The sequence below is a fragment of the Siniperca chuatsi genome, linkage group LG18 (assembly GCF_020085105.1).
Source record: "Siniperca chuatsi isolate FFG_IHB_CAS linkage group LG18, ASM2008510v1, whole genome shotgun sequence".
Classification (NCBI taxonomy): domain Eukaryota; kingdom Metazoa; phylum Chordata; class Actinopteri; order Centrarchiformes; family Sinipercidae; genus Siniperca; species Siniperca chuatsi.
The window spans coordinates 7,084,749-7,112,625 of NC_058059.1; the positions used below are offsets into that span (position 1 = coordinate 7,084,749).

General features: G+C 39.2%; 1 protein-coding gene and 1 long non-coding RNA gene across 4 annotated transcripts in view; one reads left to right on the forward strand and one right to left on the reverse strand.

Moving 5' to 3' along the window:
- fibcd1b (fibrinogen C domain containing 1b) overlaps positions 1–27,877 on the reverse strand; it is a 107,476-nt gene that overhangs the window by 55,341 nt on the left and 24,258 nt on the right. The window contains exons 1-4 of one of the 3 annotated variants that reach the window (XM_044175458.1): positions 26,930–27,060; positions 21,517–21,600; positions 16,294–16,773; positions 5,414–5,573 (exon numbers count right to left, since the gene is read on the reverse strand). In XM_044175458.1, the coding sequence (XP_044031393.1) occupies positions 5,414–5,573; positions 16,294–16,770 (637 nt within the window). In that variant the 5' untranslated portion in view covers positions 16,771–16,773; positions 21,517–21,600; positions 26,930–27,060. Of the gene's footprint in view, positions 1–5,413; positions 5,574–16,293; positions 16,774–21,516; positions 21,601–26,929; positions 27,061–27,877 lie in introns of those variants that run through there. The other 2 variants (XM_044175456.1, XM_044175457.1) reach the window with 2 other exon arrangements.
- LOC122866154 lies at positions 48–27,524 on the forward strand. Its single transcript, XR_006375624.1, has 4 exons — positions 48–360; positions 26,510–26,586; positions 26,828–27,077; positions 27,402–27,524. It is a non-coding gene; the product is annotated as an uncharacterized LOC122866154 (long non-coding RNA).

A 27,877-nucleotide genomic window follows, 5' to 3' on the forward strand; every position in this document is an offset into this window, starting at 1 on the left:
TTAACAAACTGCTCAGTCCAGCACTGCATGATGGGAAATGCGGGCCGTCACTACAATATTTTAGTACGAAGTCTCGTATAGATCCGCTCCCGTTTGCTGTTGGCGTTTTTTTAATTTAGCTAGGCGCTAAAATGCTGTGTGTTGAGCGGGGCATAAACATTGACAAAGACAAAGTGGTTGGCAGGGTTGCCACCATGAAGGAGAGGAGTATGACGTTTTAAAAAGGGAACATGATATGTACAAAGTTCATTAACCTGCTCGGATTATTTTGTTCTAAGGAGGATGGTGGAATACACAAATTGACTAACGTTAGCCTAAACTTAATTAGGGCTACAGCAGGCTGAGCTGGGACAGAAGTTGGTGAGTGAAACATCCATAATTAATCTTTATTAACTTAAATTTTGGTTCTGAAGAAATCTGTTGATTAACTCCATGTTTACCACACCTGTGTGTGTCACTCATTGTGGTGTTGTTTTATATTTGAATAGGCCTGTTATAGTGTTTTAGACCGCTAAAAGCTTAACTTTTTTAGAGAGGCTGAGTGGACTGGTTATATTAAGCTTTGAGAATGAACGAGCAAAGAAGTTGAACCTAGAGCAGATTGTTGAGGACTTTGCGGTGCATAAAGCTCAGAGAATGCCGTTCAGACAGGTGAGTACAATGACAACCTCTTGGTAATTGTAACTCACTTTCCATATAGAGAGCGTCAGCAGCCACTGCATTGCCTAGCATCGTAGCGTTGTGTGTGCACGCTATATGTGGTGTGTAAAAAGGGTTCAGTCTTCCTTTGCTTTAAGATAAGATAGAACTTAATTTATCCTGAGGACAATTGTTGTGTAGCAGTTGCAATATAAAGTTGGAAGAGTGCAAATATAAATGTATAATGTGTGTTTGTGGATACACTGGCTGTGGAGTTTATATTGTTTAGTGGCAGGTTATTTCATTTCTGTAGCCTAATAATGCTTGTTGCACCCTCCACAGTGTCCATAGACTTTTTTTATTTATTGTTAGTCAATTTGTTGTTGTTGTTAGCCATGGTGTGGCTCATTGATGTGTTTTTAGAGGAATAAGCTACAGTATATCAGGCTTTGGATACACAGACAATACTTGTTAGTAGGATCAATTCATTTTTGTTTTTTGTCATTTCACAGGATTTGTTAACAATTAGAAAAATATAGAATATCACCAGCCTTATCCTTTAAAGTAGACATTGAGTTTCTAGTGATGTTTGTTTGGTTTGATTGGGTCTGTGCATATTCTGGTGCGTGTGTTAGTGGTGGGATGGGACCTTTGAGAAGAGTATCTGTTCTGAATCTCATCTGTTTGGCAACAAAATCCATAGTCTCATAGACCCTTTAAAGTAAGTCACTCTCTGACATTGCAGGCACTGCACAGTAGGAACTGAACTCATTTAAATGCACCCTGTCCTTGCATCTCCAGCTAAAACTGCTCATGTAGTGGCAAGCACTATAGTTGTTTCCATGCACATATCCTGCAGCTAACTTTTTTATTTATGTTTTGGCGTTCTCGTTTTGTTTTAAAATGCAATACTCATAAAATGGAATGATTAATATGGCAGCAAAAACAATAATAAAGAAATGTACCAAATGTCAAGCCAATACTTGCACTTGCATGCTTAATGCACACAACAAAAATGGAATTTCGCTTGTAAATCATTTCAGTGGTAGAGCCACTGTGCAACAGTATAGCAAAGTCAGGCAGTCCAAGAACTGAAAAGTAGGAGTCCTACAGTGGTTTCATCCAACTCAGACACCCTGCTACTGTCAGATCTGAGACGGGTTTCACTGCTGTCAGGGTTGGATTCATATACTTTGAAAATCTAATATGTTCTTATGGGAATCCAATGCAAACAGTACAGAGATGAATACTTTCAAATATTCACATGTGCAGTGGAACAGAAAGGCAGTCAAATATATTCATATTTGTGCCTCATACTTAAACACATATGCATGCAGCTGTACAGACATAGACATAAAAATACTGAAAATGTGCTGTTCTGTAAATGTGCATAGTTTTTATTTATTGTTTGTGCCTTAGCGTGACCAGTTAATATATTAGATTGTCAGTACCTGGTACTCTGATCCAATGTCAGAATGAACATAGAATTACAAATGGATACATACTGTATATGTTAGTGACATGTCAGTGCATGTCTCACTATCATATCTGTTATTCTGATGTAGCATATACATCAGGTATCTTAACATCAAAATGCTAATAGTAAGAGCTGTGATTTCTAAACAGATATACAGCCAAAAGCAAGCTAACCCACACAGAAATGCCATAATAATACAAACAAGGATATTTGTATAATAAATAAACATGGGCATTTAGAGAATATATCATTTGTGATCAGCACTGATTTTTCTGTTGTTTTTCTAGCTTTTCTCTAGTTCAGTGTAGATGTCTTTGATAAAATGTCATGGCTGCACTCCACAAAAACACTGACTTGCCACTGGCTGCTTTGTTGTTGTTTGTCCTAACTGTAGTCTGAGGAGTAAAAGGAGTAGAAACCTGCATAGAAGAAGATTTCAAGAAGGATTTGGTGGATTTAATGTAGAGTATATACAGTACAGTAGACATGTACACATAACACTTAGCTAATCCTAAATTTGTGTGTGTGTGTGTGTTTTAATGTCATACTATATTATCTTTTGCATTTATTATCATATTATACTATATTATACTATATCATCCAGAGACACAGACCACGTGTGAAAGCGCTTTCAAAGAATCCTGCACTGCAAACCTTGGGCAGAGAATATGTGAAGCTCTGTCCATGGTGCTGAACCTTGGTACTGGTTGGTCAATAAGTCTCAATACCTGCGTTTCCACCGCAGGAGCTTTCCCCAGGGACTAGGAACCTTTGGAGGAACTCAGTGCATTTCCACCACAGGGACCAGGGTCTAAATTATGTTCTGGGGACATTATTTTACCCCCAAAAAGGTCCCTGCTCGTTGGGTAGTATTTTCCAAAAGTACAGGGACTTGGTGGGGCTTGCTGCGCTGAACATTTCCGATTGGCATGCCAGGATTTCAAGTGGCAATCAATTATAAATCAAATAACAGAGAAGTATTCCCTGAAACCTTAGTGCTGTTGTCATTGCAAAATAATTATTATACCCTAATTGGGAACCGGTTTCTTAAAGATTTATTTTAATCAGCTAACTCCTGGCTCTATATAAAAGGCAAAAGCTACAAATTGAGCCACAAAGGGGAGATTATGTGCCATTGCAAATAATAGCTATTTTTGCTTAATATTATTATTTCCTCCTCCCTTGACTGTATAGAGGACCCAGGACAGTGTGATGTCAGGTTAGGTATTTCAGCTGTGAGGACAGGAGTGGGTAAAATTGCTGCTGTTTGAAGAAGATTTAAAAATATTAGTCAAGGGGAAGGCCTTGAATGCTTGACAGATTCAGCACCATGGAAAGTATTAACTTTAAGAACAAATGCTGAATTTGGTTTCAAATTAAATGCTTCTTTCAGTATGTTGTCTTGCAGACAACATACTGAAATACATAGGTAATTCTCTAGAATGCTCACATTAAATGATAAAGTAAACAATTTACCATCAATCAACATCAATGTCACAAAGAATAGTAAATTCAAGCCTTCAGCATGAAGTATATCCAATAGTCCAGTGTCATATATCTCAATAATTTATGTGCATTTTTATTTTGTTTTGGCTTTTAAAATTTGGCTGATTTTAGTAAACACATAGGACCTCTTTCCCATATAAAGTTGCTGCAAACGGGGGAACTGCGCATTTAGGAAAAGTATTAATAATGAGCTGGCAGCTGACTGAACTGGACACCTGTTTCCAGGAGGCTCAGTATGACATAATGAGAACAGGAACAGCCTATGAACCATACTCCAGCAGCCCCACCAGGGCTGATCATCATCATTACAACTTTGTACTGGATGCAGAATTCCCCATGTTGTACAGGAATGGATTTTCAAAATACGTAGAGCTCATACATAATTATCCCTTATTATGGACACTTTACAAGATATTTTCCCTAATAACCATAATAACATTTATTATTACAATAATTATTTTCTCTTTAGATTTTTTCAGAACAGTGATGTTACTTTGCATCATATTGTGAGGTGTTCTTGTAACTGTGTTCTCTCCATACAATGTGCATACGGGTGGGGGGCTATGCAGCTCATTAAGTGACTAATGATTTCCTTAGCAATGGGGAACAATATTGTTTCTGTCTCTGTAACCATTAATATAGAGCCAGGAGACAACAAATTAAAATAAGCTTGAAGAAATTATTCCACAACTGAGTTATAATACCTACTGTGAGATAACAAGATCTAAGGGATAATTTCTCTATCAATTGATTTATAATTCATTGCAACCCAGAATTCTGGCATGTTTCAAGTAGCTGTTTACAGATTGCTTCAGATAATCTGGTTAAGGCAAGAGAATTCTGGAAGGTGATGTCAGGCATAAAACTGTGTAGAACAGATGACTGACCCACAAGTGCAAATGTTTAGCACCATGGACAGAGCTTTAATCATCTAGCTATGCTGTCCTATAAAATATATCTATATATAAATATATCTATATTTAGATATAGACATATCAGCGTAAAGTTACTCCAAAAAAAAAAAACAGAACAGAGGCATAATTAAGCTTTCAGATTAACTTTCAAACCATCATCAGGCGCAGGTAAGAACTTTAGGAAACAACAACCAAGATAGATAGCAAGTGTGTCAGCTAATTGCTCAATTGCATCAGTTCCTTAGAGCAAAGCTTGAAAATATACCTCTGTTATACCTCTACTCTTTCTACGCTCCTAGTACATGCCTATACCCTCAGATTTATGAAACATCTGCCAGATTCTCAAGTTGTGCCGTTCACAGAAAAAACAAGAACGCTCTCTCCTACTGTTATTGTTATTGTATGTAATTGTAATTGTATGTTGTATGCCATACATTAATGGCCTTCACTCTGTGCTCCTTGGCTACCAATGCAAGGAAAATCCAACAGGGGAATGCCATTGGGTATACTGTGTCTGGTAAAAAGCCTTCCAATGGGATAATGCCCTGGGCCCTTCTCTGCCTCTCAGCAACACAGCCCAGTGGATATTCAAGTCATTTCTCATTTACAGAAAAAAATTCCTCATCTCTACCAAGGCCACTGGATAATGTGGATGAGATGTAGCCCAGGGAAACATACTGATATCACCAGGTGAGGTTGGGTTGAATGAATATGTGGTAAAATGTAAAAGGTCAAACATATAGGTAGCCAGTGATGAATGAATTATATATACAGAGGCAGAGGGACAAACTGAATATCAGACAGACAAATCTACAAAGAAAGAATCCAATCTTTCTAGACAGGTACAGATAGTCAAGCCATGCCTCATTTGTCTTACCATTGGAGCAGCCCTTGAAACGGGCCCCTCTGACTGGTGCCCTCTGCAAGTCGGCCTTGACACGCGCCTTCAGACCCACATTCTCCTTCTGCATGGCATTAAGAGCATCACTCACTGAGTTCACTACCTTCACCATGTTGATCTGGCTGTCTGACAGTAGCTGTAACACATACAGTGGGAGAGAAAAATACACAGTTACATTTATTAACAATGTAATTATACCAAACTGTTGTATATACTTTACATTACTTCTGACCATTTCCCAAAGTGTGCCATGGGTTTTTACGACCTTCCATTTCTTTCACTACATTATAAAATGTACCTATCAGACTTGAAAACTTTCTTAAAGTTATAATCCTTAAGATGTCCATCATTTCAAACTAATTTTTTTATACTATTTATGTCTGGCATTTATGTCATTAAATCTGTTTACTCATTTGTTACCTCTCTATTTAGTAATGTGCATTGTCAGTGGTGGAGTCCACCATTCCTGCATTAGATTCGAATGTTTGATTCTAAGAAAACAATTCATGCATGTACTTGACAAAATTTGCAAGAGCTGACACAGGCATACCTTGCTCGTAATTTAATCATGTTAGAACATAATCACAGGCCTAGAATTGAGTAATTTTTAGGGCAAGGCCACTTTAGCCTTTGATAAATATACATTTATTGGGACATCACGGCCAAAATGTAGGGCACCAAGGACAAAACCAATGGTGCAATAACAGTAAGTAATAATTACATTGTATGAAGACAAAACAGTATACAATCAACAATTAGGAGTCAGTGTATTGAAACAGTACTGTGTTTATTTAAACTGTACACTGAATTCTTGACTTTTCCACAAAATGCTCTCTGATTATTCAAAAAAGGGGAACAATTCATTATATTACATTGTTATTGTTATATTTTAATAAAGTAAAGTCTATTAATGGGCTAAGGGTCATCAAAATTAGTTTCAACACCCATGCAACTATTAGCATTTGAGTCTGAGATCATAGGAGCAGTCACAAAAATGACTCGTTACCAGCCTCCGTTGGTTAGCTATGCTATTTTAGCGGGAGAAGACCATGGGAATGAGAGGCGAACGGTTTAAAAAATTAAGATTTCTTACTAAAATAGGTTCTGGTTGGTGAATCAGATACATGCTGAATTAAACACAGACTCTTTACACTGTTAATTCACTGTCTATCACGTGTGTGCGTGTGACGGTATTTGAGTTTTGTTGGCCATTACCAAAGTAACTACACGGTGCTGGAGAGATACTGTATATGCACAGACAGTAAGAAAATGTTTTTTTGACAGCGAGGTTTCACTTTGACAGTGCTTGTTTTTACCCAAAATGGGGCCTGATTGTTCTGAAGACAGGAAAGTGGCATATGCCTGGGCTCATCTATGTCTGCGGGAGTGGGAGAAATCTTGTGCTACTGTTGATGTCCAGTGCGATGACGGAGACACTGGGAAACGTGAGTTTATTTGCTGCGTTGCATGTAGTTTCTTTTAGTTTCAACTTTCTTTTATGGGCACAACAGCCAGTTCAAAACAGGGCATGCCAAACTGGCCGTGTGGGTAGTTAATTTTAGAAGGGGCATTACGGCCACACTATTTGGCCATGGTATAATTCCTGCCTTGTAATCTGGAAGAGCAGAACAGCCGGTCCCAGGCATTTTGAAGAAGAAACATATTTGAATCGGTACCAAATTTTCATGGATGAACAACTAGGGAAATACCTGGGTTGTCTGTCTTGTATTTATGATAGAGTAGCTGCTCAAAGTATGTTTCTTGCCACAAGTGATCAATAGCTATCATTTTGATCGGAACTCTGGGGCTTGTATTGTTAAGAAGTTCTTAGCGTAATCAGCAGTAAGCACAGGTGTCGCCAAATCAACCAGAACTGAAATCTTAAGGATTATGACTTTAAGATAAGCAATCCAAACTTTTTTTTGTCTTTTGATTTTTGTCAGAGTTACATCACATTCACATAGTAATGTACCTGCAAGAAGGGGAAAAACCTATTTCTCTAGCACTTGAAGCAGATCAGCATATTTTAGGACGATGATCCACCATTTGACATTTTAGAGTATGGTGACCAAATTCACGTGATCTATTTCACAATGTCCATGTTTGTGTAATGTACGTCTTCTGGATTTAATTCCATGTTAATAGCTTGTGGATGCAGTGCTTTTCAGCAGCCAACTCAGATATCAGAGCATCCTTGAACACACCTGCAAAGACTGCAAAGTTTTCACAGTACTCTCATGGGCATGGCCATGTGATGACAATGTGACTTTGAAAAAATAAGTTGAGGGGAAAAAAGTGAAAACGAAAGGCTGCTTTGAAGGTGGTTAAGTCTGTCTAAAAAGTTTTGGTAATCTTTGGAAAATGGTACTAATATATATGAAACTCAATTTGTAGTTAATGGGTTAAAACGGTATATAACCACTGATACAGTCCTTTAGGGACCTTTAGAAACACACAAGTGCAAAGACTGCCCTGTGTAGCAAAGACACTACATGGTACCCTATCCAATAATACACCATGGTGAATGCTGTGAAACACAAAGAGCCCTGTGGGAGGGCTGGTGACGAATGTGTGTGCTTGTACTAGGCAGAGAGCAGGGTAACCTCTCTGATCTGCTGTGGTCGCTTTCTTACCTGCAGCCCTTTGTGTGCTGTTCATTGCAGAAAGGTCATATTCATTGCCCTAGTTGGCCAACACCTATGCAGGTGCCAGGTGTTGGGCCCCATATATATACACACACTACACTTTTTTTTTTGCTCTTCCTTATGTTCACACATACCCAGAATGTCTCTCACTGCCTTTCTTTCATCCTCCTTCACTCTCTCTCATCCACATACACACATGTACATGCAAAAAGACCTGCAGTGCTCAAAGTCATATACTGTATAAGGGGTTTATGGTCTTCTATCAAAGGTATGCCTGGGCAGCTATATTCAGGTGTTAAAACTGCATTAGACAGAAACCCCAGTGGCCTTTCCCTGGCCTCAATAACTATGCAACACACCAGTGAGGCACAGCAAGCTCCACTGCATCATATTACATGGACACTGGGGCTTTAACCCACAAACACAGACATAAACAACAACACATTTATGTATATGCCCACATGCAAGTACAAATAAAACCACATACACACACATGCATAGACTACAGAAATGGCCCACTGTGCTTAGCAGCTAGACAGGATAAAGCAAAAAAAACTGGATTTTCTGCATTTTGAGTGTATAATTGTTCAAGAAGAAGTTTGTGGAGGGGTAAGGCAAAGCTGTTTTTTTACAGAAGACTTTAAAAGGTTTTAACAATATTTAAGAAATTAGTTTGCTAAGTGTTCTTTCTCGTGTGCAAATTTGACATTACTTTCAGTTTTGTAATTTCATGATAGTATACATTGTATGTTTGTTTGAATGTGTGTTCAAAGGAAGAGACAAAAGCAGAGGAGTGTCTGCAGTCTTAATTCTAAGCCTTTCACTGACACATCAATTATCATGATGTAATTAGCTCTCATTAGACAGCCTTACAATTGGCTCACAAAATCAGTCACACCACAGCACTTAACACAAGGAGCCTTGCTTTTGTGATTCAAGCTTTTTTGCGCATCTGTGGCAGACTCATGAATAGGGTTGGACTGAAATTTTTAAAAAGAGGTCCCTTTCAAATCTCCAAGATTTACACGATAATGTGCAGTGCACCTGCACTCAAAATCAAGTTTTTTGGTTGTTACTGTAGTGTAAATCCAGTTTCGATTGATGTTTGTCTGATGTGTCTAAACTTAACTGCATTACATTTTGTTGTGTGTTAAAACACACAACAGAGCAGAGCGGAGTTGCAAGGCTGGAACTTGCAAGTTAAAAAAGTTATTTGGCCACCATAATACATCTCCACCTGTCCAGTCAATTGGAGCCAGGTGGAGCAAATGGTAGAAGTGAGAGGAGCCTTCAAGAAGTTGCCCTCTCTTTTCTCTTGACTAGTGTAGCCCTTGCAAGTAATTTAAATCCTCAAGCACATTTGTACTATTCCATGACTTCACTTATAAATCTGAGTAACCAATAGGTTTGACATGTAATGAGAAAAACTAAACTACTGTACTTTGCTGGACCCCTACCAATCAGTGCTTTGAGAGGCAAACATATACTATAATGACACTTTGTGACCGTTTATGCTAAATGATGTGGTTCTTGTCTCTTCAGAAAATACTCCTTCACTACACTGAAAGTTACCAGGGATGTTACAGCAATTTCTTGTTACTCATTCACATTCTGAATATTGTAAAGTAAAATTACTTTCCCAGTTTGGCTCAGAGGCATCCTGCTAGAGCTGAAACAATTAGTCAGTTACTCAATTAGTCCATCTACAGACAAGTAATCTACAACTATTTTTTGAATTATTGTTTCAGTCATTTTCGAGCAAAATTCTCTTGTTCCAGCTTCTCCAGTGTGAGGGTTTACTGTTGTTTTGGGGTTTTGGACTGTTGGTTGGACAAAACAACCAAATACGTCATCTTGGGCTCTGAGAAATAGTGATTTTTCCACTATTTGTTGACATTTCATAGACTAAACGATTAATCGAGAAAATAGCCAGCAGATTAATCAATAATGAAAATAATCATTACTTGCAAGCCTACATCTTACAAGAGGGCAGATCCCCAAAAATAAATCCTGCCAGATGCTGAGTTAGAGAAGTAAGTACAGGAAGTTGATATCAACATCAGATGTCCACAGGGTACAGTCAAGCTGAAAGTTAACCCCATCTTTTATTATTGTATTGCACTCTGCCAGCCGTGTAGCCCCCAGCTGCCTCTCTGCTCAGATACTCCCATCCTGCATTTTAGAGAACCCCACATCTTTTTCATCTTTTGGTGACTGTGATGCAGACACACATCTTCATTTCACTCCACCTCCTCCTCAAGAGCATCTGACTGGCTAATTGTTTTCCTTGTGTGTTGTTTCTCTGATGCCAGTAAGCTATAGCTGAATGGGGCTTTTTTTCAATGAAAATGCACATTTTGAATCCAGAAGGTAAACTTAAGATACCATTCTGGATTAACAGGACAGTTTTCAATTCAATTAAATTCAATTTTTCAATTCCATTTTATTTATATAGCACCAATTCATAACAGAAGTTATCTCAATGCACTTTTCCTATAGAGCAGGTCTAGACCGTACTCTTTATAACATTAATTACAGAGACCCAACAAATCCCACCATGAGCAAGCACTTGGCAACAGTGGCAAGGAAAAACTTGCTTTTAAGAGGCAGAAACCTCGAGCAGAAACAGACTCGATGGTGGGTGGCCATCCCACCGCTGCCTCTGATTAAATAGTCATATAAGAGGTCTCTGCAGCAAAGAAACAATAAAAAATAAAAAGATAAAAGATTACCCCGATGATGGACAGAAGCTTCACACATAAAGGGAATGTTTTCATAGCAATTTTGATTCATATCATACAGAGCCTCTGATATTTGATCAGGCTATTGATTGATGTGTGGATAGTGTAAGGGTGGCGGGCAAAGAGTCCAGCTATGCAATTAAATCATTATTCATAAAATAAAGTGGTGGAATGGCCCTTTAATGTTTCTCTGCCTTTATTGGCCATATATCTCACTTGAGCAATAATCCCTCATCAATATTTACTGTTCTATTTTTGTCTCACAATTTGCTGTCACAGTTTTAACATAACATTTGTAAGTATGCCACCTGATACCACTTTCTTGTAATTTATATTGCATTGAATCATTAGCAATATTTAAAGGATATTGTTCTTGCTGTAGAAACATAGCTTATTGTTATTATATTTTTTCTGTAATTAGAAGATAACATGTTTTGGCTTTTAAGTAAAAAAAAAAAGAAAGAAGCTGTATTCACTAAATTTGCATTGTTCTGTATTGTTCTATTGACAGTGATTTGGACCTCCAAAACACTGATATTCTTTATTCCTTTGAATTGTTGAGCTGTATCTTTGAAGCTACCAATTTGCTTAATTGAATTAGGTTTTCATATTTTATGTGACTTTTAGCATTATTCACTCTTACTGAGGTTTTGAAGTTATTTGTATCACATTCCTGGCTGAACTGCTGCAACAAGCAGAATTTGAGTTGTTTAACACTAGAAGTGCCAGAATTCCAAACTTACTAGAATTGTCGTAAGCGGTCATTTTGACCGCTAGATTCCAAACTCTATCATCTCTAATGATAAATTACCCAAATGGGAGATTGATGCATTTATTGTGTTAGGATATCTTTTAAAAAACAAATAACACCAAAATATACATTTAATAAAGTTTAATTATACATTTATCAATATTCATATCATCGCATATAGTAAACCGTAATTATTGCATACGCCCATCGGTGATGTCCACGCTTGTGTGCACGGAGCTCAGCAAACATACATTATTCCTCGGCTTTCCCTGGTAGATGGTGAGCGTCGCTTCTACACATTTAACACCTTTTGTGCTGAACAGCTCCTCTTGCTCTTTTGCGGAGGGGGGCGACTCACGCTTAGTTTTCCCCAGGGTGCCAACCAGGCTGGTCTTATTGGCCTGTAAGGCAGTGGCCAGTTTGAGAGAAGTGAAGATATTATCTGGTAATATTTCTTCCCTTATCCAGGAATGGCTCCCCCAGTTTCAGCTCCACACTCTCTCCCACGAGCTGACCTCTGCTCTGCGTCTCCTCTTTTCCCAGAAACGGAGCCCCGTTCAGCATGCATTTTGAATTGACATCTGCAGCTAGCCAAAATTGTCAGGTCATGAGCTGTCACCACGGTGCTGATGTGCCTCAGCCACAGTGCAGACCCTGATGTGTTTCAGCATGCCATCGTCAAACACACACAAGAAGGCCGTGAGCCGTGTGTGCTGTGGGGCCAGCACAATAGAACAATAGAATAGCGCGAAAGTCACTGCGGTCAATATGACCGTGTATGGCCGAAATAGGTAAAAATGATCATATTTTCTTTGCCTTTTGTTTAATTTATATAAAACCTATTGTAAATAAAAATACAAATACTTTTAGGAAAAGTCAGGTACCAGCAAGATTGTATTTTTTTTATTCAACAAAGTTATTGCACATATAAATTTCAAAACGGTCAAAATGACCGTCGTGGCCGTTCTAGTGTTAAAGTCCTCTTTGTGTCGACCAGAATGAACATCTTAAGGCAATATGACTTTCTATTCTACAGCAGCAGAGGTTCGCCCCTAGATCCTTAACAGAGGTTGTGGGTGTCACTTGTCCAAAACATTAACATTCCACAGGCACATGATTCAGTTTAAATTGTGACCTGTGGTTCAAGGAAATCAGCAAGTCATGCTCTTCCTCGCAGCCTTTACCTCCTTGCAGTCTTTTTGCAGTCAGACATTGTGCAAAACTGAATGCCAAGTCAGTTGAATATGTGAACTACATTTTATGTCACTTGGACTTCTGCTATGGGGAATCTAGCCCTTCCATTTTTTTTATGCTAAAGGGGTGCATGAGTGCAGGTCATAAAACCTCCATGCTCACCCCAACTAGCATTATACATGGTTGCCCACATCGCGTATGCACAGGGCTGCCACTGCTGGTCAGAGCTAAAAAATACATTAACAACTTTTAATGTAATTCATATCACTGACAGAAGTTTGCACCTGTTACCATGAGAGAGATCAATGGAGACAGCAACCTGAGAGAGCCATCGAGGAGACTGTATTGAGAACACTTAAGATTTGAAGGTTCACACCATAATAATGTGAGAGTGTTAGACTGGAAGCACTTTGGATTTTGTGTTGAAAATGTTTGAATTTACATAAACTGCTATCCTGAGCTCATGCTCCCTTTTGTAAATAGAGTGACACAGTTCTGTTACTGTCAATAAACAGCAAACTCATACTTTTTTTAGACTTTGACATACAACTATGTTAATGAGGCAAGGCAAAAGTCAGGGAGTTATTGCCTTGTGAGGTGGTGACAGGCTAATGTCTGTGTTTTTGCTTGCTTAGTCATCTACAGGTGATGACTACAGAGAGGTGGTTTGGCGGGATGACTGTGGTAATTCCTTTATTGGAATGTTATGTTGAGAGTTGCTTTTATTTAACTCAACTACTTTTTAAATGTAAATGACTTTTCTGACAACATTCAATCTGGCTCATGACAAGCACAGAGACATCTCCAATGAAATTACACTTAAATCTTAATGCTGACTCTATCAAAAATATCAGGCTATCTGGTACGGTCCTCAGTCAGTTCAGGTTGTATCTAGAAATCATGGGCTATGTTATTGCCAATGGCATTTGTGAATCTGAGGAGATCAAGCCATGCAGAGCCCCCAACGGTTAAATCTTTGAGCCTCTAATATTCAGGCGTAACTGAAGGAGGAACACTGACAATGTGGGACACATTGGACAAATAATAACCAGTTTAAAATAACTCTACAGTTCTACAGCAACAAGAAATATGAGTTGTCATAATGGCAGAAAACAAGTAAATAAATAAATATCAAATATTAACTTTACAGTGTTGACTGTAAACTGAATTAATATGCTCCCACATTTAGATATGAATGTTTGAATTGTTGTGTATTGTGTACAGAGAAACAGAAATTGATGATGGTGTCGGCTGTAAATTGAGTTGGAAATGGAGAGAAAAAGACGAATACTACCAGTATCATATGAGCCATATGAACCATCAGTTAAATGTATTATTATATTCTTATATTTTACTGGTCTTTCCCATCAGTGTGATTTATTAGAATGCAAATGTGTGTGCTTTGGTGTACCTTTCTAGGCTGCAAGCATTCAGTGTGAAAAATCAGTTTGTGGAAAAATCAAAACACATTGGTCCTAAACCCACTGCAATCAGATTCTCCTGCTAATCTCCTCAGGGGCATGTGGAAGAGTTTCTCTCTATATGGCAGGGTGAAACTGTTCTTCAGGGGGCTGCGGTGCACACTGAGCCATTACTAACACTGGCACAGTCAGCTCTGTGTCATTGTATAAATCAGAAGTCCTGGCCACAGGTGGCCCATAGATCACACAGTCACACCACGGTGTCAGGCAGAAACAGCGGATGTGCACACCACATGCCTTGCCTCCAAAGAGGAAATCAATCACCTGGAGTGTCTGGGCTGCCAGCACCACCTCCACTTAGCCTCAGATCCCACTGCACTATGCCACCTACACCACATTAAAGGCAGTAAAGGGACATACCAATCAGCACCCATGGTTTCTTATCCCAGTGAGTTTTTGAGTGATTTCTAAACAATGTTGAACCCTGGCTTAAAGAAAGGATTGGCATAAGCAGAATGCATTCAGTTGTTTGAGCTGTATGGTTGGTAGCTATGAAATCTATTTACTGCAGAATAGCAAGACTGAGCCTGATGGGCCAAAATTAAAAGAGTATGTAGTGTGAAGATTTTCCACGAACATTTTGGAAATGCATCGTCAATAAATCAATGTGGACAGTGCAAAACTAAAGGGGGTCTAATTATGTTTTCATTCTATGTAGAGTCTGTCTTACACATCTAGGGAAACATTATGTTATCTTATTGAATTAATGTGCAAATTGCTCTGTTTCTTCACCATGATCGGCATTTCTTCCCCTGTGACCTCATCTTCAAACACTAGACTACTCAGTGGAACATGAGCTCTATTTGCACTTTAATCTAGCCGTTACTGGGCTTGTACAGTTTAAAGAGAAATTGATATGGTCGAGTTGGCATTGGATTAGTGAATGATGGTGTTTTGATTTTGCAATCAGGAAAAGGAAGGCACTAAATAAGACCAGCCAACAGAAAACCCTCAAGTCCAATGAGCTGTCACACATCTTAAGGTGGTTTCACAATCAATACATATTGATAAGTGTTTCACAGTCCACTCTGTACAGTACTTAAAGTCATGACTTCAGTAGTGACTCTTGCACACTGGATTCAGTTCATCTGTTTTTCCTGCTCAACCAATCCTACTTATGTTCAGTCATAAAAACTAAAGAAAAAAATGAACAAAAACCCTGTTTTTCTTCACAAAATATCTAGTTATGCTGAAAGAACATTCTACAAGTTGTTGGTACATGACTTTTTCTTCCTTTCTCAAGCCACAGTTTAGCATCTCAACAGCTAGTAACCCTACCATTGCCCACCATTCCAGATCATTTACAGTGCATGGGTTTTCAAACACATTTTTAATTATACCAGTAAATAAATATTACATCAGGAGAAGGATGCTATGGCTTCTGCCAATTCAATACATTTAATTTATAGAATCATAAAAATACCACCTTTTTAACTTTTTTACCTTTAGCTCATCCACTCTGGCAAACCAAACCAATCATTGCTGGTTGGCATAAAACGCATCATTACCAGTGCGCCACTGCGGGAATGTCCCTACAGATATCAGATTTAAAAACTCAGCATACTGCGAAATACAGAGACATTTACCTGGTGGTGACAGGCTTAATCAGCATTGTCTGAACTAGTTTGGCAAGGGCTTGACTGTAATGGATGTTCATTTTTCTGTAAAAATCCTGCACTCTAACTTTAAGCCCCATATATTTGCTTTTGGCATTTTGTCTATAATATGTATTTAATATTTTGTATGTATCAGATCATGATACATTGTTCAAACATATAGGTTTACAGTGCTTAACTACTGCAGAAATAGGATTGATTTAATCAGTACTGGTGATTAAAAGTCATTCCTTATTAGGCAGTTGTATTTTCATGATAACAATTATATGATGCAATTACATGCTACTCTGACCTGGGTGGTGTATTCTCTCTGACCTTGCGATAACGTTGCATGTTCACTGTGTCTCTGGCATTTATACCGTTTGTGTGTGTGTGTGTGTGTGTGTGTGTGTGTGTGTGTGTGAGTGTGTGTTTGTGTGTACATGTACCTGTATGAGGCGTCCCTGCTCCGTCTGCAGTGTGTTAAGGTCTTGCCCCAGGCTGCCCTGCCCCCTGCGTAAGGATTCATAGTCCATTTTCAGTTGCCCTGCGTGGGCTGACAGCTTGGCCACCTCCTCAGCCAGACTGACTAGAAGAGCCCGATCCTGGCCTTTCACTGACTTTAGGTCAGAGTCGTGGTCGGTTAGTGAGTGGAGCAGTGATGTCTGCACACCCTCCAGGCGCAAAAAGTTACTGTTGTAGTCAGGACAGTTGGGGTCGATGAAGATATTAATGCGAGATCCATCGCCTCTCTCAACAGTGACCAGGGCATTAGCTTCATCCTGATTGGTGGAGATGTGGGGTAGGCCATCGGACATGGGTGGGGCCTGGTAGTGATTCATAAAAAGGATGGTGCCAGTTACAGTAACAGCCAGCAATACAGCCACGAAGAGCAAGATAGTGCAAAGCAGGTAGCTGCAGCTCATCCTCTGTGAGTAGGAAGGAAGGAGGGAAGGAAGGAAGAAAGGAGGGAGGGAAAAGGGAAAAAAGACAAAAAGTAGTTGTTAGGATCAGAGTTGCTAGATTAACCAGAAATGATGGCAAAACACCTGCCTTATTCAAAAAGAAATGAGTTTCATCAGTGGGGATATTTTGAATGCCAAAAAATTCAAGTACTCAGCGATATAACCATCTGTCAAAATGTAGTTTTGAATGATTTATGTAGCAACATAATGTAGATTCCTTCAACTGCCAGTCCTCTTGAAAATCAAAATTCTCTAAAACTAAGGAAAAACCGAACACATAATATGTCATTAGAGTGGTGGTGCAGTAGAGGAAGGATGCTAGCCTGAGACACTTTTGGGCAACACATGGTCAAAGCACAGATGTTGCATCTTTCCATTTCTGAGACAGAAACAATAAAAACCTCAAACAGTTGTAGGCAGGAAGAGAAAGCAAAACAAAAATACACTCAGACAGCAAATAGAATGTAAATGAATGAACAGAGAGTAGAATCCTCTTAGAGGAAAAAGGCAGACCTCTACCAGTAACATAGTCTCCATTAACTGGACTATAAAAGGCCTGTATGATGGCCCTTTATGATCCAGGTCCATTTTTCCACTCAGGTCAAGAGAACCAGCAATGGATCTGGAAAAGCAATATGGCCCACCTATGCATATTTAACAATGCCTAACTCCCCCATATCTTCCTCCAAATGAATCAGCAACTGATCTCTTACGGATTTTTATTTTCTAAACAGGAGGATGTTTTCTCTGGGGGAATATGTGGGCAGGTATGTGTGAGTGTGTTTGTTGTCTGTTTATATGTGAAAGGGTGAGTGACTGTCAGCTCATTAATATGTAAATTGCCGTACAAGCACAGTTAAGCACACTAATAGACAGCTAATGGTCTGCTTTACAACAGAGTCTTATGGTTTCTTTAATGTTAAGAAAATCAATTGTGTTGTCCAGGAAATACTCCTATCTACTATGTTTACCCACAGTGTTTGGGTAGAAGAAATAAAAAAAGTTGTAACTTCCCTGACAACTTGGCTATGTGGGGGCCGAAATGTGGGCTCTGTGGACAAGTGTGCATGGGATACACTATGTGGGAATTATACAGGTTCCCAATTATTAGCCCACATAGTGTTGGTCAGTTTGAACAGTAAGGGTCCTATTTGAAATCTGAGGATGATTTCTAACATGGGCCTTGATTGTAGGTCCAATAAACTAAATGCACACAAAAGGAGTTCATGTGGGGCCTGAAGATGGTTTTCTCACATCGGCCCCATTTGTACCCCCCTGGCTTCATTCATAACTCACATAGGCAGACATATATGGCCTGCAGCCAGTGAGAAAATTTTGCTGGGCCTGGTGAGGACCAGCTGGATGCCTATGCTCGATTGCTTCACAAAAAACACGACTTTAGCAGTGATTTTAAAAGATCTAACCCACAAGACAAACAAAAAGCAAACATGGACTTGGTGAATAAGACAATAAATGAATTTGGTACATTATTGCATTTAAAAACGTTTAAAATGTATGTATGGGTAATATCTGAGAAGACGAGCTGTTTCACTAATCTACACAAAACCCCAAGAATACATCATTAATTTATTTTGGAGAGGAACAAAACAATTTTTGAGAGGGTGATTGGAAAATTACTACTTTCATCACACATTTCTATTTTGTTGTTGTTGTTGTTGTTTTATTTTTACTCCTGAAATATAAAAAAGCCCTTTGGCAGAATATACTGAGTATATTGATTAAATTAATGCATTATTGTTTTTCTGTGGGAAAACTACTTTACTGTGGCCACTGTTTTCTGGGCACTGCTGGCATGTCTGGAAGTACTGTCATTGCAAACTGCCCCTAGGCTCTATTTGTCCAAATGGGTTGGAAGCTGTGTACACATGTATGCCCACACACACACACACACACACACAAACACAAACATGTACTGCAGACAGATGCGAGAAACACAACATGCACTAATGTTACTTACATTTCCGATGAATACTTGCAAAAGACAGGCAAGTACATGCATATATTGTACATGAAAAAATTGAAACATTGCTTTGTCAGAACCATCCCACTTCTTCCTGTTTTTACACCCAAATACATCATCACAGAAAAGAATGCATGTGTGTGTGGCAGGGTGTCTGTGCTGCACATAATGTGTATAATGGCCTCATGCTGCAGAATGGCAGCAATGTAACATTAGAACAGTTTCACTGAGCTCTATCGCCAGCGGGCCAAGACATCAGTGGAAGCCATCATCGGCACTGCACTAAATATTCATTGCTAGCATACTGATTGTTAACTTAACATGGATAAGATATACGATGGCCCCCCTTTTGCTGAGAGCGAGACACACACAGAGCTGACAAACATCTACACATTCAAAAATACACATACAGGAGCAGTGCATTTTTGTAATGAAACTTTTTACAGCTATTCTGTAACAGGAACATAATGATCTCCTCAGATGTTAACCTTTTAAGCCACAAGATATAAAGCAGTTTCTGATAGTTTAAGGTACCAACTTACGTACAATAATTCAGCCTGAAGGTAAGTAAAGTCAGTTGCGATAGCACTTTGATTGTGGCACCTGGGTGGCACAGGGTAAAAAGCTTGTGGCTAATGATTATTTCTGTTGTTTATAGGTTCATTTTGATCACTTGGGATACAAAATTGTACTTGTGAAGGTACAAATAGTAGGGGTACAAAAATTGACATGCAAGAAAAGGTACAATAATGTAACTGTATGAAGGAACTGGCCCAGCGTCAAGCTGGGTACAATTCTACTTTTTCCTGAGGCCAGACTGACATGAAGTCAGAGAGACTGAATTGAAGGAAGAAAAGGTCAGCATGACAATGAGAAGTGGAGGTTTTGCTGCTGCCTTTTTTGTTTTTTCGATGCAACCTGCTTCGTGTCCCAATGGAATACACAACCTCTCAACTCAGATCAAGAGTTGTAGGGGGGTAATGATGCTGAGAATGGGACGCAGACAGCCTCTTAACATACATTTTTTGTAAGTGAGTCTCTCAATCTAACAGCAGGAGCCCACTCTGTAATTAGCGGCTGACTTTCAGAGCCTCTCTTGTCTCTACTCAAGCCACACCACGGGATTTGAGAGGACAACAGGGGAATTCTGATGGATAGATAGAAAAGGAGAGGCAGAGAATGAGAGAGAATCCCTCTCTATGAAAATGATGTCCTCCCACGCAGGAGCATTGGCAGACAGTTCTTGGACAAAAGGCTTTGTCTGCTCATTAGATAAGCAGGAAACCAGCAGGAGTCTTGCAAGCTTTCACACTCTCTGTCTTTCTCCTTCTCAAACACAAATATATATACACACATACTATATACTGACACTGATGTATACACAGGAAGAATTTCATGTTGCTACTACCCAACTAACTCAAATAGATCTTTAAATGCTGAATTGGCACACGTCTGCATAGCAACTCACTTTTTTATAAAGAGGGATTTTCAACCATTTCACTTCCATTTCATTCACCTGCAGCTTGAATAACACTTTCATATCAGTATTCAATACATAGCTTCTTCCCAAATTCTGCCATGCAATCAGGCTCCTTTTCCTGGCGCAGCCATGATCGCTCCGCTCAGTTCAAAGAATCTGCAGGGCCTAATCCCATCTAATTCTTGTGTGTTTGGGTACTTGAGCTGAGGTTGTGCCATCACTGCTGCTTGGTAGCAAAATGTAATGTGTAATATGCAATAATCCTTCGCACTTCCATCACCAAAGCAGTGAGAAAGCGGATTGTGATGAAAATCATTGTCAAAGACATCTTATCCCTTCTGCAGGTGAGCAAGTCACTATTCATAGTGTGCCCCTGTTTTTACTGGAAGTAAGGTGGTGGAATATTTATACAAGACGACATAGAGTATATAAATGAATCAATAAAAGGAGTTTGTATACAGGACAGTGCTTTTTATCAGTTTGAAACATTTCCATTCATCCATTCATCCTAAAAAATAATCAGCAACAATCTTTATTAAAATAATAATAATAATTAATTAAAAGTAAGACGGTGTAGTCCCTCATTTGTCCAGGAAAGAGTTCTCAGACCATTTTTCACAATTGAGAATGACTTCCGGATGGGAGCCGAAACGTCTTGATTCTAAAAACAGTGTCCAGATGACTACGATTGAAACCTTTTCTACAACAATTAAAAGTGTTTTAGTAATTTTTAGTCAAGCAAATGCCAAGATTCACTAGTTCCTGCTTCTCAAATGTGAATATAGGATATTAAATTGAATATCTTTTGGTTTTGGACTGTTGGTCAGTCCAAACAAGGTATCGGAAGATGTCGCCTTGGGATCTGGGAACACATGATGTACATGTGTCATTTTATAGACCATTCAATTTATTGAGAAAAATAATCGGCATATTAATCGACAATGAAAAAAAAATTGTTAGTTGCAGCCCTACACTGATTTAAGAAGTAAGGGTTACTAATGGGGAATAAGTTGATGAACAGTATTCTCAGTCAGAGAAAAAGAGATGTTCAAAATGATAAGTTTTAATTATTTTTAAACAATTTTTTGTCTTAGAAGAATGACACATTAATTACATTAAAGCCCCTAATGCTGCTACCACTAGTTGTAATTGTACTTGAAACAAAAGCATATGTGTGTGTGTGTGTGTGCATGCGTATTTACCTACGTGTGCATATATACAGTACATTGTGGTGACAGGGCCTTACCTTGGCCGGGGTCGGCGTGGCAGTTTCTGAGTCTGACCAGCGATGTTTGAGCTGGGAGGAGCTGGGCACACACTCACAGAATGTCTGCATGGGACAAACAGACAGGGCCACCAGTGTTGGCGTTTGTTCAAGTCATGTGCAATCTAGCATGCAAGCACATGCGCACAAACACACACACGCATGCATGCACAAATACGTACACAGAGACAAAGGTTTTGGATCTGTACATACAATCTAAGTACAGGGCGCAGCAAATTTTCTAAGCCAAACCCTCAAAACTAATATAAAATCGTTGTTATGAGAGAAATGGTGTTGGCGCTGATGAACTCCAACCACCTACGCACATAACTGCACACTGACATAGACAGATCTGAGCAGGCATCTGTACATCTCAAAGGCACTGAGTTCAATAGTTTATGACAAGCTCAATGCGTCTTCCCAGAGATTGCTTTGCAAGATCCTCAGTACACAGACTTTCCTCCTTCTCCAAATAAAAAAAAAGAATGAAAAAGAGCATTTAAATGTGAGTGGGTACAGCACGTGTGTAGAAGCATTCATATACACAGGTAAATGTGGTTGTTTTGAATATAATATCTGAACATTACATGCCTATATGTGCTTCTTTGTGCTTGTGTGTCTGGGAGTAGTTCTAGCTGCTGCACAGATAAAAGCGTAGTAATTATGAAGGTGGGGGTTTTCTAACTGCTTCTGGAGAGCACATTGTTCCATGACCTTAAACACCTCTGCTCCCACTGGAATTGCTCAATTAGCCTGCAACGATAACACCAACACAAAAGCACACATGGGCACACATGCACACACAACGGATGCAGCAAACATTAACAATGAATGTATCAGAATGTCCAAGCCTGGTGTCATAAGCCTGTGTGTATGTGAATGTATGTGACTGGGACTAAATATGCTATTTATTATTATTATTATTATTATTAAATATGTTATGACACTACTTTTCAATATCATTAGCAGCAGTGTAACAAAATTACTTTAAAGCAGCATTAATAATTCTTTAACCACTAGGGGGCAGAAAGAAAACATCAAAACTCACTTTGACAGAGACTAACATCGGTTTTGCTAACACTTTCATCTGACATAGAGCAACTTTAGCATTCATTTGGAGTCGTGGTTATGTCTACCTGACAAAATGTAAGTTCAATATTCAAATATCTGGCTCGTTAGGTGCTAACTGCACAACTTTCCTTACCCAGCTAGCAGCTTTTGTCTGATTGCCATTTGGTGCCGGCAGGTAGTATACAATGAGTTTATCGGGTTTTTTTAGGCAGATGCTATTAGCACCCAGGTGTCAGTAGCCAACAATATATATATTATAATATATTTACACCCGGGGTGGAATAGCCAATGTGGCTATTTACACCCAGGTGTATAAAGTATGGCAGAGACAAGCACCCGGGTGTGCGTAGCCAACAATGCTATTTGCACCTGGGTTGCACTTATTATTTTAACCCAAACCATGATCTTTTCCTAAACCTAACCAAGTAGTTTTGTTGCCTAAACCTAACCAAAGTGCTTTCTCAATACGAGTTTAAAGAGGTTTAAAGCTTTTCTTGGAGCTGTAGAGTTGGATGATAATTCTATGTGGACATGCACATTTGTCTCTATGTGTGTGCATGCATATAGTTAGTTGTGTAGCAGTGGTTGTGTATGTTTTGTCAGTTGCCAGTGAGTGTGAATTGCTGTGTATGTAGCTCACACAGTCATTGTTATGATGGCTGACCAATAGTTCACCCTGTTGCTCTAAGCATTCTCTTCCAATGTGTAAGACAGCAAGAGAGGGGGAAAAAAGTAGGCAGCAAGAGAGAGAAAAATGTGTGCGTGTGTGTGTGTGGGGGGGGGGGATTTGGAGAGGTGTTCAGAATTCTAATGAGCAGCCTAGGGTCAGCGATAGAAATCTATGTCTGTTCTGCCTAAAACATTGCAGCTGTCTGTGCTTGCAGTACACAGAGGAGCTACAGAGCTACCATTACTAAATAAACACAGACTCCACAGTGATGCGGCTAAACAAACTAACATGTCAGCTGCACAGTAAAGTAAATTGGGATGAATTTGTATGTTAAAAACCCACTAATAAAATTCGGTGCATGCACTTTATGCTGTTGCACAAGTTCCCAGGTGCGCGTGTCCACCAATACAGATATGGACACAAAGGTATACTCCCGCTTCGTTGCAGGCAGGCCAAGAGATAGAAAAACATACACACACACTTGCATATGAACACATGCACACAGAACAAAGGTTGTGTGTTGCAGCTGCAACCCACTCAGATCCCTGACACAGTCTTCCCATTACACTGAGCAGCATGTATCAGAGCTTTAGTTTGCTCATCCCCCTGCCTGCTAATGCTCACATTGGGGTTCTTTGCTTCCTGTGCATGCAAACATGCACGCACACACTCACAGTGACATGCCAATATCTGTGGGGCTTCTTGTTGGCAGTGGTCCCAGTGCGGGCATGACTGCTTGGCAGTGTTTGTCTAGTCCTAATCTGACTCCACAAGCTCCACCAGCGGAGAGGATTTACACTTAATAGAATATTTGGGATTTTTATTGGTTGGACCTTACACGCAGAATCCTATCTGATGAGCCATGTCTTAGAAGACAGGAAGGGCTCAGACTTGTCCTGGGTGTGACTGAATGTGTACGTGCGTTCTTTTTGAATGAGCGTACATTTGCATGAGTGCATGTGAGGACAGAAGTCTTCAAGGCAATAATCCCAGCACTATCTAAGAATATCTGGATTGTTTGAATGGGTTGTTCTTGGAATATATTTGCTCACTTTGCTGAATACCTTTTACGTGTGTGTGTGTGACAGGGACTGTAGCAAGGTGTGTTTAAACTTACTGCTCACTAAGCCGATGGAGTGGAAGAGGCTTTGCATATATTCACTCGTGGGCTTACTGATCATTTAACAGGACCTGCAGACTGCTAAATGAGGGGACTGAGACTGACAGAATGATGAAAAAAGGAGTAAAAAAGGGGGAGCAGGAAGCCGAATAAAATGCACAAGGACAGTGTGTCATAGTTGTGAAGGCAATTACACCGTTCATCAGTGTTACATATAATAGATTATCGTATTAAGTGGGTATCGTCTGTAGACATTGCTATGCTTTCTCGAAGTCATTAAGGAGAAGGGTTATCAGTGAATGAATGAATGGATGGATGAATGAGTAGAGTGACAATGTGACATCCTGACAGAATAAATGCTGAGGATTTCCCGCCTGCCTTTAGAAGTTAAGACGCCATTCAGATAAATGATAAAACATCTTTAAATTCATGCTTTATCTTACCCTGACATTGCAATGAGATTACTCAACACAGACATGCTGATGACTTATTTTATTATTTTAACCTATGAGGCGCTTCGTATTTACAAAAAAAATGTGTGTTGTCCTGAAAAAAAATCCAACTAATCTTCTTTGAAATACATTCATATAAGACAGTACAATGATTCTACATCAGTGATAATATTTAGGTGGAAATATAACAGGTACACAACATTCCTCTTCTTCGTTCTTGGATAACTCCAATCAGGACTACATAGCAAATAAAGATGTGGCTATTTGGAAGTGAGTGTTAATGTTAATGTTCTTTGAATTTAGTTTGACAATTAAAAAAACAAACTTTTTTTGGACTCTAGTACATTATTCATGAACTAATGAACTACTATATAATGGCCTAATCCTAAACTAATGACGCATTCCCAATAAAAAGTCAGTACTTTGCTAGGGGACACAAAAAATAGTAACTAATATGAACTGTCTGTAATCAGGAAGTAATAATTCGTTATTGGTTATGTGCTATTTAGCAGCTGATTGTTAATCTGGAATGGGTCATTAAGAAGGTGGTAAGTATGCAGATTCACAAATATTTAGAAACTATATATAGAAACTCATTAGATACTGGATCATTAACATAATGCTGTTCTCAAGTAACTTGTCATTATCTACAATACTCCTTCACTCAGAATTATCCAATGTGTTTCTTACTTGATAATTACTAAGTAAGATTTTGTGTACATTTATTGGAAAGTTTCTGTTTAACCATTTAGCTAAGATTTTGTAAACTGAACTACGTTGCAAAAGAGCAGTTATATGGTTAGGTGCGGAGGTTGGGTGGGTGATGAGTTTGGTTGATGATTGCTTTCAACACTGATATTCCAGGTTTATACCCCAATCTCATACTAGTGGTCACTGTTAACACTTCTGTCATTTCCCTAACCGTTACCAAAAAACCCCCCAAACTTTACATATGAATGTAATATGCAGTATACATAGTGTGAAAAAGAAATCTACATTTAACTGATGAACATTCAGGACCACGCAGTTTAGACATATTGATATTACAACCTTCACCACCCCCTTCATGAAACAAAATGGAATTTATAAAACAGTGGCATACAGAAGATTGTTGCATGGACTGCTGAAAATGATGAGATAGGTGTTTACTTTGCCAGCCTCTATATTCTGTTCTGCAGACCACAGCAATTTGGGTCTGGATATTTTAGAGGACACTGCCATTGTGGAAGTGATGGACAGTATAGCAGCTTTTACAGACTTCAAAGGGACTTTTCCCTGTACAGCTGATGGTCGATGACAGTGCTGGATACTTTTTTGGATTACTTGGCCACTGGCACATAAATAATGGTTATACAGGAGGGACACTGCTGTGATTTGGTAACAATATGAAGTGCATGAGGTAATATGAAACATCCTATAATGGCAGATCCATCCCTGGTCTATTTTTCCTGCCTTCTGTCCAAATTATATTTATATTTAATTTTCAGTTGCTTTTTTGCTAAACAGAGTGAATAACTAGGGAAGAGCTGTCCATGAGTGTTTGTTTTTATGAGGCTATTTGGTCAGTTTCTACATTCAGAGGATTTCTTCTCCTTTGCTGATGGGTTGCATCTGCTCTGAGATCAGCTATTTCAGAGGTGTAAACAAAATATTCTTTCACAGACCCTATCAAGACTGCCCGGTGGCCAAAAGAAAACAAGCAAACACATCTAAACATGCTACAAATGCAACAGAGTCAGGTAAGAGACGTACATTGGAGAGAAATGCACTAAGTGAGCTGATGCTTACCATTTGTATTATAAACTAAAGGGTTCTATTGTTTTGAATACAGGGTTCTGTGTTTATATTAAATAATCTAAAATCAAAGAAGATGTATACAGGAAGTGGCACTGTATTTGTATTATGACCTTAGCTCCATTGGCCGAAGCTCAAGGAAAAATCTCATTGATTTATATGAATCTGAATGTCTTCTGTGTGTAGATGTGTCCTCAAGTACAACATCAACTGTGTAAATTCACAAAACACAATCAACTGCATCAGCTAAAATGGATGCATGCAAACACTGAGAGAAATGCTCTTCACCTTCAAAATAAGACAGCATGCTGAGAAAGAAGAGGGAGGTGAGGCCTGCGGGAGACCTGGGAGATGAGTTCAATCCTAAGAGACAAATCACCCGCTCTACCCTCCACTGCTTGTCCTTGGAGCTCACACTGCAATCGGCACACAGGGAGTGAGTCTGTCACCCACTGTCCCTGAGGCGCACGCACACACTGGAATGCAAAAACATATCACCGCAGCTGCTATTATAAAGCACACAATCACTGTGAGGTCAGAATGGCTGCTTTGTGAGCGTGAAGTGAAACGGCAAGATTGAAAGAGGGCTTTCAATACTGCATGGGTGTTATGGCATACATTGTTACCTCTCTTCTCTCAGGACACTCAGGACTTCTCTCAGATGATCTGAGACTGCTCTTGCTTACGCTCCTTTATCTGCTAATGTTCATTCATTAGAGCCTAAATATGACTATGAATATGAATATTGCCTTTTCCCCAGCTACTGCCGTCCTGCCATCCCCAGCCATCTGAAGATGGAGGATCTATCTTTGATTTTCCTGTCCTGAGGATTTTGTTTCCAGTTTTTCTTACTCCTACCATTTTTTGTCGAGTTTTTCCCAGTCTTCATAAAGAGCTTGGGCTAAGTCAGGAACTGTTCCTGTTGTGTGCTTGAGACATTAAATGTGATACTGGATTATACAAATAAACTTGACTTGTCTTGACTTGAAATTAAACTTTCATGTGCAAGATGCAGGCCAAGTAAGGAGGGTTTGAGTATGACTGTAGAAAATGTCATAGAGACACATCAGCACACACATACAGATCCAGCAGAAATGTATTCTAATGGGGTTTATAAATGCAAAAGCAGCACTTCTGTGACAGTAAAAACATTCTCATTGCACTGCGAGGGTCCTTAAGAACAGAATGGCCACCTTGCTGATGCTGCTTCAACACACACCAACACGGAGATATCTG